Source organism: Danio rerio, chromosome 8 (assembly GCF_052040795.2).
Source record: "Danio rerio strain M-AB ecotype USA chromosome 8, GRCz13ab, whole genome shotgun sequence".
Classification (NCBI taxonomy): domain Eukaryota; kingdom Metazoa; phylum Chordata; class Actinopteri; order Cypriniformes; family Danionidae; genus Danio; species Danio rerio.
Window position 1 is genome coordinate 25,963,669 of NC_141028.1, and position 12,164 is coordinate 25,975,832.

Genomic DNA, 12,164 nt, shown 5'->3' on the forward strand with positions numbered 1-12,164 from the left:
GTTTGTGGACAATAAATCAGGTTTATTTTGTACACTACCATTACGGATTTCCATATAGCAGTGGATATTAATGTGTATCCTGTCACATTTGGCGTGCTAAAACAGTGCAAAGTTAAACATGTGTGTGTTTAATGTGTTATGTGTGTGTTCGTTGTCTGTGTGTGTGTGTGTGTGTGTGTGTGTGTGCGCATGAACTTTATAATGACATTGTGTAAGACTCATCGTTGCAACTCCACAACAAATCCATCAAATAATCATTGGGAAAGATCTTATTGAAGTATTTCTCACAAACGTTACATAAAATTTGTTTCCTTCATGTCTGTCACTGTGCTGTTTATCTGACGCAGTCGAGGCAGAGATTGAGGCACACTCTGACAGGCACGTGGGAACGGTGGGCAGGGAGAACCAGCATTAAATGCACAAGCAACAAAAACAGCTATATTGTGTTTAAAGCAGAAAATTCCAATATTATGAAAGGTATAATAAATCTGATGGGTGTTTTGAGCTGAAACTTTACAAACACATTCTGAAGACACAAAAGACTCATCTTAAATCTTGGGATAAAGATCTTTAGGAGTAAAGGGGTACAGTAAAATAGGTCCCCTTTAAACCAAATATGTGGAGCAAGTTTTAAAATTAACCAGTTGTTCTGAACAATAACAGCTACAGATTCTAATGTTCAACAGGCATAAATCTGTTGAAAATTTTTTTTTCAAGGGTTTCATGACCCTTAAAGCTTTAATGTTCTTTTCTATTTTTTCCCCCTTCTTTTTCCCCATTACCTTTGGTTTCATGCTTATTGGGTTTCATAGGCTTTCAGTTTTTATCGTCCATCAGGTGTAAGAAATAGTGAAAATAATTCCAAAAATGTAAGTCTTTGTCACAATAATCATATAGTAGAAGTTGTTTTTGGTGTGGACTGCCGTTAAGAGCGGTAATATCCAAAGCTGTTCATAAAAAAGACCAGATTTTTATCTGTAATGAGAAAGTGAGGGTAGATGCTTCCCTATTATTGAGTGCAGCACTTAGAACACATGATAATTATACTCACCTATGGTTGTAGGCTTATTATGTTTTGGATAAGGTGATTTATCTGCTCTTGCACATCATTTTTTTCCAGTCTCTTGTCTCGAACCAAAATAAGACAATGTTGTATTTCATTTGTAACTTAATTTCAGAATTTGACCTTGTGCTAATGCTCCTGGTGGGTTCTGTCTTTTTGTTTTGCACAGTAACAGTCTGGACAAAATGTTTCACCCTGTTTTTCGCTGTGCTTTGGTTGCCGCTTTAACACTCAACAGGAGGTAAAGCTCTTTTAGAAGCAGTTTGGCGATTTAACTTAAAAGCATTTCTTTGCATCTCTGCTCTCACCAATGGGATTTTTGCTCGAAAAGGAATTTTGACAAAAAAAAGGTTGCTAGAAACCAGTGAGATTCTTGCAGAATAATGCACCATATGACAAACAGTAAAAAGGCTTTATGGCTTTATAAACTGCAGCAGGCCAACAAAATGATTTATAGCAGCTGCTGAAATGATGAGAAGTCAGACTGTGAGGTCGTATTAGCAGTACATAAAGCATTATGTTTTGAATGCTAATGACTGAGCTCTGCTATCACAGAGCTTTTCTTGAGAATGTTAGTCACTCCTGTTAAGCATTAACATTTAAAGTCAGTCAAATTTTACTTCTATTAAGTTGTGATGATTGTGGCTCTGGTCATTTAGAAATGGCCTCTTAATGATTTTATGCATCTCTAAACTACGGCAGAGGATATCAGACAGATATGTTTCAAACATTAGCAATATATTACACTGGATGTTTTTAAGATAATCGACTATTATGAAACCGGAGCGCTGTGGGATGGTCTTTACAGTATGTTTAAAGCACCTTATCATTCCCTTCTCCCTCATAAGCTGTCTCCTTCATTTCTGCACGGCTGGGATGTTGTAACACCCTTCTGGTGATTCATTTATTTATGCATTTCTCATCTGCCTCATCTTGTTTAATTATTCATGGGAAACACAATTAGCTGAGGGAAGCGACTGCAGAGCATCTTTCAAGAATACAGTGCTGAAACAACAGGCTTCTTTTCTCTTCTCTTCTCTTCTCTTCTCTTCTCTTCTCTTCTCTTCTCTTCTCTTCTCTTCTCTTCTCTTCTCTTCTCTTCTCTTCTCTTCTCTTCTCTTCACTCCTTCCTTTACATTTTCTCCTTCCCGTTCCGCTCCCCCTTACCCCTTTCCCTGTCACTCTTTCCTATTATTTTCCCTTTCTCCCTTTTCTTTACCCTTCCTCTTCACCTTTTCTATTTCCTATTTCCCTTCCCCCTTCATTCTTCACTTTACCGTTTACCTTTACCCTTCCTCTTTCTTTTCCTTCTTCCCTTATACTCAAAACATTTATACATATGCTGTTTATAAAGAAAAGCTTTTGTCAACAGTTAATTGAAGACTTTTTTTTAGATGATATTACCAATGTTATTATAGCTTTGGATTTTTCATTAGTTTTAGTTTTTATTTCGTTTTGACTTTTTGTTTTCAAATTAATTTAGTTTTATTTAGTATTAGAGTTAGATTCACTAGTTTTTATTAGTTTCTATGTTTTGAATTTGCTTAGTTTTATTTTAGTTTTTATTAGTTTCAGTGTTAGTTTTAGTTTTTTGTTTGTAATTTAGGATGTTTGTTACATGCAAGATTCAAAAACATCAGAGTATTGTATAAAAAAAACTCAACTAAAGATAAGCTATATTTGTTTTGTGACAATCTTCCATAGTTTGGACTCAACATATCAAGAATATGTAGTCAGCAATCATAATTTCAGTCAGTTAGAACATCACCATGATCTGAAAAGTTTTTTTACAATTACGTTTTGCAACAAATCTGTAGCATGATTCACTTATTTTAATTGCATTACATTTTACTGTTATGAAATAAACTTATGTTTTGCCAGATCCTCTCATGTTAGCCCTTAGTTTACCCATACTGCAGTTGTTTAAGTTTAGTTCAGTCACATTAAGCTGTCAAGTACTGTTTGTGTTCGGTTCGGTTCACTGATTCATGCATGCGCTGTGTACTGTTTTAATAACTGAATAACTCAATATATATTGGTTTATTTCGAGTCAGAGGTAAAGTAAGTTGTACGTGGATAAGTGCTTAATGTTATTTAAGACGTGAATAAATTCAAATGATTCAATTGATGAATTAGTTCAACCAGAACACTTATTGTAGAAGATTCAGATTTGTTCACAATCGCAACCACTAATACAGAAGTAAAACCCATTATCGGGCACAAAGGTGTTAAATTGATACTTATAAGTTTCTCCTCGGGCCATATTTAATGCTGTTACCGTGCTGCTCTTATGTCCAGCTGTTGTTTTTGTCATGGGAGCAACAGTGAGGATGACTGGAGGGGAACCGGCTTGGTATGGCCAATGGCTTTAGGATTACTGACTCTGAGATGCCAAACATAAGGGTCAAACACCTGGCAGCGCCAAGTAAATTCTGTAGATTCTAAAAGGGTAACAGTCTGTATTAAATACATTTACAAAGACGAAATCGAAGGATGTTTTTGCTATAATTTCAGTTAGTTTCAGTTTGTTTTGTGAGTACACAAAACAGTTTCAGTTAGTTCTTTAAAAAAAACGTTTTTATTTTTGTTTCAGTTAAAGAAAATGTTTTTCTAGTTTAAATTTTTTGTTCAGTTTTGTTGGCATTACTGTGGCGCAGTGGGTAGCAAGATCACTTCACAGCAAGAAGGTTGCTGGTTCGAGCCTAGGCTGGGTCAATTGTCATTTCTGTGTGGAGTTTGCACGTTCTCCCCGTGATTGCGTGGGTTTCTTTTTGGTGTTTCGGTTTCCCCCACAGTATAAAGACGTGATATACGTAGGTGAATTGGGTAAGCTAAAATTGTCTGTGTAAAACACATGCTGGAGAATTTGGCGGTTCTTTCTGCTTTGGTGACCCCAGATTAATGAATGAATGAATGATGTTCGTTTTTGTTAACTATAATAACCTTGGATGTTACTCTAGGAATGTATTGAAGAGGGTTGATTATGGCTGCATTCCTGTATTAGACAGAAAACTGGTGCCCAACTGTTATTTTTACATTAGCATAAAAATCACAGTTGTTTACAGTACTGAAGGTGGATGAATAGATTGTCATTAAAGTGACATCCCAAGCATGTGTTCTCGGAGCCCTGAACTCATGAATATTCTTGAATATTTATTACTTGTGTACTCTTCATTTGCATGCAAACATGTACACACGCGCACACACACACAGCGAGCAGGGGTTGCTGTTGTTCATTAGTTGCAGAAACACTTCACCTCTCAAAATATCATCGCTTCCTGTCCCAGTTTTTCTTAAGGCTATGGACTCACAGAAACCAGCAGTTAACGAACTGAACAGTAATGTAGACTTGTCTGTAGCCATAATATAGATATTTTAATCTTAATATAGCTGTTTCTCTCTCTTTTTTTGTGTAGTTTGGGAGAACTGAAGTCATCGACAACACCCTGAACCCAGACTTTGTGAGAAAGTACATCTTGGACTATTTCTTTGAGGAGAAGCAGAATCTGCGCTTTGACATGTGAGTTATTCCCTTTGATGCTGACACACAGGAATCTGCTTCTCTCTCTCTCTCGATGAGCTGTCCCACTCCGCTCTTTCTGTTTGTCTCTTTCTCTATCTCTCCCAGCACCTCCTCTTTGGTAATTATTGATGCAGCATCTCTCTCTCTTGACAGTCATGTGTAAGGGGCTGGATCAGTGAAAGGGTGATAAATATTTCAGATGAGTTTTATCCTCAATCTTCACGCAGCCGCTCAAAAGCCAATGCGTGACGCAGGATCCCCGGATGATTTACAGCGTGTTCTTCCAATCCCTGTGGCAGACTGTCCGTCTTGCTCTCATTCACCTTCTTAAATGGGCTCTGCTGAGTTGAAAAAGGGCTTCTGCGGTGCAACCCTGGACTTAATTGAAGGGTTCACCAAGAAACCTTCCACGTTTATGCCAATTCCCGATTATGCCATTGCAAATATTCACAGACAACCAGCTGCGCCTCAGAACTTCACTTCCACTCTCATTTCACAGCCGCAAGAATTTAAATGTGGACTAAGGGTGGTCTTAAGATTACATGTATTTTCTCAGTACTCTGCTGCATTGCTTCCTTTCCATTCCTTTCCCTTTACTCTTTCCTTTCCTCTCCATTTCTTTACATTCCTTTCCCTATCTTTTACCCTTTCCTTTTAATGTTAATTTACTAATTCCTTCTGTATTTTTCAATTTACTTTCTGTCTGTCTTATTATTTACTTACAGTACTTATTTAAGATGAAATGTAATTCCTCAGTACTTTTCTATATTTCCTTTCCTTTGTAGCGAAATTAATAATATCAGTAATATCACCAACAGGTTATTATTTATTATGAATATTCAGAATTAACTTATAGTTAAATTAACAAAATAAATATAACATTGACTTCACCCGGTTGTGTAAGCGGACTGTAATTATTTATTTATTTAGAAAGAAAATTATAACTGCTTCTTGTGAAGTAGATGAATCATTTTGAAGCTGTAGCAATCTTTTACTTTGAAAGTGACCTTTTCTGTGAGGCAAAACGAAGACAATAGAAGCGTGGTTATAGCGGGATTTATTGACTAATCTAACATATGACAAACAAATGTACAAATCACAACAAATACAGAAAAGCGAGGAAAAAAGAGAATTTAGTTTAAAGAACGCAAATCAAATCTCCCCCACAGTCCCACACAACTATTATGAACCATAGAGTGTAAACACCTTAGAGCGGCACAGCGAAAACGCATGACTTTCCTGTCCCTTCCTTTCCTTTTATTTCTTTCCTTTCCCTTCATTTTACCCTTTCCTTTCCTTTGCCTTCCTTTCTTTGTACTAGACCTAGTTTTCCATGTTATACAGCTAATAAATGACTGAATTCGGTGATTTCGCACTTTATGCATTGGAAATTAGGGGACCCCATTTGTAACAATAATTTAAAAAATAGGACGAACATTCATTTTTATTGCCAGTTGAGTTTTCTTTCAAGAGAGCAAAATATTCCGATCTTCAAGAATCTCAGATCAATTAATGTGAGGATTGTAGAGCATTCCTCTCCATAACACATAACGGGGCTGTCATTTAAAATATAGGACACGCCATTATCCAACAGAAAACTGAGGCTGTTCTCTTGGATTTCAGATATGACATTGACTCCAAAAGTCCGGATTTGGCCAAACACGTAAGTGTAGCACTTTGTATGTGTGTGTATACTGTGAATGCATGCATGTTTGCTTGTGTGTACATGCACGTTTGTTGTTTTCATTGCCAGTTGCTCTCATATTTGGCATGCGTAGTTGTTGATTTTTCGGTTGGTTTTATGCAATCGAAAAATGATTGCAAATCATGTCATCATTTATGTTATGATCAAAAGGGGTGTAGTTTCCCTCTTTGACGAATAAAATTAGCACCATTACACAGGTTCTGAATGTTCTCTGCAGTGTGCCTGTGTTGCTTGGGTTAAGACAGTTTGTTCCCTATTATTATGACAAAAAACTTGTTAATTATATATCTTGACAAGAAACTGAAGGATGAATTTACTTAACACTTCTGGGCTGGCAGTTTTTTCAGTTTTCATTATTTTTTGATAAAAACCTGTTTTATTTGTTAAATAGACTTTTAAAATGTGTGGCAAGTTATGTTTTTTGTTTTATTGATAATAATGTTGTTATTATTATTAATAATAATAATTATTATTATAATACAACTATAATAATAATAATAATAATAATAACTATTATTATTATTATTATTATTATTATTATTATTATTATTATTATTATTAATATTACTTTGTTACACACGTTTTAGAGAAATTGAAAATAATAGGTTTTGTTTTTTTCATCAGTTTTTGTATTTATATTATATTTGGATAATTGCATTTAATAAAACCAGTTCCAAAACATTTGCAGAGTGAAAATAAACAACCCTCAATGGGTGCAGTTTATGAAATTCTGATTTTGTATAGAACCATCCGAATGTGTTGTGTAAGTAAATGTGATCATTTTCAGTTTTCAGTGCTATTATCTTATTTTTTTGTGTGTGTAATCTGTGATCATCGTGGGTGTTTTTTTCCTTTCTCTCTTCTCCAGAATCCTTTCTCACTATTCTCTAACTCTCGTTTTTTCTCTCCTATCCTCTTCGGCCTGACTTCTTCAATTCGTTTTTATTTCTTTTTTTTTTGTCTTTTCTGTTACATGATATGCTCTGTTGTTATTGTTAAATTTGCGGCCTCACCTCCCTCCTGGAAGCCCTCCGATTTCAACGTACGTCTCTGCCTTGCACTCCTAGACTTATCTCTTTACCGGTACAACTCATTTATACCAAGTTCCACCCTGACTCATTCTGCTATCTCTCCTTTACTTTCTCTGCCTTCTTTTGTTCGCCGTCTTTTTGTTTGGGCCGTCCTTCTGTAGGACTTCTTGGGTCAGACCTTCTGCACTCTGGGTGAGATAGTGGGTTCACCAGGCAGTCGTCTGGAAAAGCCTCTGGGGTAAGAAGCTAATGCACTGTTCTATTAGCCACCGTTGTGATGTATTCATAGTTTCAGAAGCTTGTATGGGCTCAGCATTTGTGCCTGAAGCCATTTCAGACAGATTACTGGCCAAAGGGAACATAGAAATGACTTCCCATTCAGCTGTTTTTAAGGAAATCGCCTTCATTCCTGTTGGCTGTTTATGTATCTACATTGCAAAAAGAGAAAAAATATGTTTTATGTGGATTTTTGGCAAGGCTTGACATTAACTTTTTTGCTCACCATCCATGGTGGCAAGTAATGATTCAAAGTTACTAGCCACTCTTTGTTTTCAATATTCACAATTTTGCTGTTGGAAAAAAATATTTTATGTGCTTAAATTTAAGTTTGCTATGCTAAAATTACTTTAAAGTAATTTTGCGTGATTTATGCCATTAAAAATCCCTCAACCCAAATATTGATATACATGCTGGTACACCATCTTGTTTAAAGTAGTCAACATTTGAAGTGAATCAAAACGTCAAGGGTTTTATTTAAGTTGACCTAAAACCTTTTCTCATAGGACTACTTTGATTAAGTCCTTTTTTTTCTGTCTTTCCAACATTCATCTACTGGAGCTCAGCGTACTTCATGAGGCCAATTAAATTCACTGCCACACTATCTTTTAGTGAAGCCATCTTCACCCGTTTGATCGACATGCTAGACAACTGTTTAGATAATTGTGCTCGACTTATTGAACATACAATGTTACCACCACCTGCATTACTGCAGATTTTCCATATCTGTCCAGGTGGAAAATTTGCTGATATGTAACCAAATAAATATCTGAAAAAGTCCCAAAAACAAAAATATATAAGATCACCTTCCATATCACTGTTTACATTTACACTTGCATTACCAAAGCAACAACTGACGCATTTGTATCATATTCCAAAGAGTTCTGTTATTAGCACCACAGTGGAAAATTATACCTTTATGAATCTGACTGGCCCAGATTGTCATGGGATAAAATATTTGAGCAAACAGGGCCACTCTGCCCAGCAGATGAGACATCGGTGGTTCATTTACCTTTTTTTTTTGTTGTGTATGATGTTGCTCAATAGTGCGCATGAGCAGACACTGGGTTGCAGGGATTGCTCATGGCAGTTGTGGATCCATTGCAGTTCTTTTTTTATTTCATGTGACTTAGAAGAAAAAATTAAATAAATCTAAAATTTATATTCAACCTACCACAGATAAAAATCTACCAGCATTTGGTGGGTTGGTGGGAGTTAATGTCAAGCCCTGATAATTAGTGTTTGGATTTTAAAAACTAGAAATTAACTAGATTGAGTAGAAACATTTATACCGTAGCATTAAAAATTTGGGGCACTGTAAAGTTTTTTAAATGTTTTATAAGTGAAATCATTAAGGTCATTAAGGACTAAAGTCAAAAGTAAAGATATTTTATCAAAATAATATATATACACATGTATCTATATATATAAATATTATAAATACATAAATATCAGTTGAAGTCAGAATTATTAGTCCCCCTTTGAATTTATTTTTGTCTTCTAAATATTTCCCAAATGATGTTTAACAGAGCAAGGAAATTTTCACAGCATGTATGATAATATTTTTTCTTCTAGAGAAAGTATCATTTGTTTTATTTCGGCTAGAATAAAAGCAAATTTAAAATTTTTTAAAAAACATTTTAGGACTAAAATATTAGCCCCTTTAAGCTTTTTTTCCCCGATTGTCTAAAGAACAAACCATAATAATACATTAACTTGCCTATTTACCCTAACCTGCCCAGTTAACCTAATTAACCTAGTTTAGCCTTTAAATGTCACTTTAAGCTATTTAGAAGTGTCTTGAAAATTTTCTAGAAAATATTATTTACCATCATCATGGCAAAGATAAAATAAATCAGTTATTAGAAATGAGTTATTAAAACTATTATGTTTAGAAATGTGTTGAAAAAAATCTTCTCTCTGTTAAGCAGAAATTGGGGAAAAAATTAAACAGGGGGGGCTAATAATTCAGGGTGGCTAAAAATTCTGACCTCAACTGTATATAGACTTGAAAAAAGTGTCTGTATATTTGAACAGCAGTATAGATATCACACCAAATGTTATTCCTCCAACAGCCATTGCATGAATAAATTATGTGTTTACTGTGATAGGATTATTGTTTTGCTGTCTGCTGATGTCGTGTTTGTTGTGACTTGTTTACTTCAGGTTCTCACTGTGTGGGAGCTGTTGATGTAGGTTAGGTTTATCTGTTGACTCCTGAGGTCTGTGTACAATTTTTAGCAGTTGTCTTCAGAAACAAAGGTTAGGTTTCACCTAAAAATGAAAACTGTCATCATGTATTCACTCTAATATGGTTCTAAAACCCAGAAGATGTTCATTAGTCTTCAGAATACAAATGAAGATTTTTAATGGAGTCGGAGAAATGACCGCCCCTCTCTTTAAAGTCCATTAAAAAAGATTTTTAAAAACCCAAATGAATTCATCAGTCTTCTGAACAGACACAATCATTTTATTTGATCAACAGATTTGATGCTTATTTAAGAGATGCTTCTTTTTTCATAAAACTAATTTGAATGCTATAAACATTGTTTTATGATCAGTGTTTATACTTTCTGGGAATAAAAATTTAAATTACAATTTGTTTTTACATTTGTATTGGATCCATCCACTTAATATATATGAGTTTATTTATGATTTTTTGATAAAAAAAAACCTTCCGTGGACATTCAGGAACCTATTAGATTTTGTTATAAAAAATCTTTGTTTACAGTATGTGCTGAAAATAAATGAAATTCGTAAGGGTTTTGATGGACACAAGGGTAAATAAGGATGACAGATTTTTTCATTTTGTTTTGAATCAATGAAAAAGTATTGTCTTCCATGAAAATTTATCTAAAAAAAAAAAAAAAAAAAAATCAAATCCAGATCATGCTTTGACAGGAATATCTTAAGGTAGACATTTTGTGTGATTATATAAATAGAAAAGCATTCATAAATTTAAACTGTCCAGACAAAACAGTTTTTACTGGCAACATTTATAATGTTGGGAGAAAAATCTCAATGTAACATGGTTCCTTGAAAAGATTTGAAACATTTAGACTAAATTTTCAATATTATGAATTATTTTGTTAATAGCTTTGGTGCATCTGCTCCTTTTTTCATGTAGCAATTAAGTTCTTGTGGATTGTTGTTGTTGTTGAGCTGCGGTAAATGTTAAACCAGTGTCAATGCTTGTTTGGCTAATGAGTCATCTTTCACTAATTAAGGCATAAACAAAGTGCGTTTCTTCTTAATTAACTTTATATTAGTGTTAAACACACAGCGCTCTTATATTTGACCTTGACTAAACAGCTTTTATGTCTCCACTTGACCAGTTTAACACGGTTTTCTGTTCAGATCTCTCTGAAATGGGCCATAGCCTGGTGTTCTGGTGTCATTTAGAGCGTTATAGCAGTGGAACGATGATGGATATTCCCATCTATTCCTCACCATCTGTGTCTTATGTCAGTGTAGCAGATTGCAAAAGCTAATGGAACACAACCAGAGACTTCAATTTTGCATTTACTGTTAAAAACCCTGGCGAGGGCAGTTTCTTCACCTATAGTGTAGCTTGTGTTTTAGACTCTTCTTTGCTTGTAAATTGTGGAAGCTGTGTTGTCCAAGGCAAACACTTGCCCAACAGGAGAATTCTGTAATTTTATGATGGTACATTTAATTTTGATTCAGTGTTATGAAATATACTATCACAGACAATCATAGATGGATTGAAAAGTGATTCTGTAACAGATGGAGTTGGAGTACAGCAGAGTTGAGGATTTACACGCAGTTTATTCAACAGAAAATAGTAAAGTACTCAGCAAAGTAGGAATGGCTGACGTGAAACTGACATTTCGACACAGTGTTGGGTTCCTGAAGCACAAGTGTTTCGAAACACTAAATCATGATCTGAAACACCCAGGTCACGTGACCAAAGTGTTTCGAAATACTAGGTCACATGACTAAGGCAATTCAAAGCATTGGTCCTTTCAAAAGAATTTCGATACCTGGCAAATCTGCGTTTGACTGACAGGGTCGGTAAAAAAACTTATGTAGTCCAGTGGACCGTTCGTGTGTACAGAGTAACTGTGCTGCAAACTACCCAAGGTCAAATCCAGATTTGTACAAATACTCTGAAATTATGACTTAATGTATTTCAATAATGTTCATTTTTTTTTGACCAAAACAAGACATGTTTATTCACATGTCTTGTATGAACAAAGTGTTCATATAGATGTCAGGCCAATGTTAAAACAAAACATAAAAACATCTATAGTTCCATCACCCTGCATTCGAACCCATTATTTTGGCATTCTAGTCAGGAACTTTCAACGCTTCACTTTATCACTTGAAACCTCAATTTTACAACGTGTGGTTTAATATCTAAATTTGTGTAACTGTTTCTTTGCTGAAGCTGTTCCAGAGCAATACATAAAAATGACCACTTGGTGTCACTGTAGAGGTGGGTATTGAAAAGTTTTGGAGCTGCGACACATTTGCTTGGACTGTTTCAGTGTTTCAAGCTGGAGATGGCTGATGTGAAATTGACGTTTCGACACAGTGTCGAGA

General features: G+C 35.0%; 1 protein-coding gene across 8 annotated transcripts in view; it reads left to right on the forward strand.

The window, feature by feature from the left end:
• cpne5a (copine Va) overlaps positions 1 to 12,164 on the forward strand; it is a 198,250-nt gene that overhangs the window by 68,168 nt on the left and 117,918 nt on the right. For 6 of the 8 annotated variants that reach the window (XM_087263727.1, XM_087263724.1, XM_087263726.1 and 3 more), the window contains 2 exons: positions 4,480 to 4,583; positions 6,210 to 6,249. In XM_087263727.1, coding sequence (XP_087119853.1) covers positions 6,212 to 6,249 — 38 coding nt within the window. In that variant the 5' untranslated portion in view covers positions 4,480 to 4,583; positions 6,210 to 6,211. Of the gene's footprint in view, positions 1 to 4,479; positions 4,584 to 6,209; positions 6,250 to 7,318; positions 7,334 to 7,483; positions 7,561 to 12,164 lie in introns of all 8 variants that reach the window. The other 2 variants (NM_001423518.1, NM_001123286.2) reach the window with 2 other exon arrangements.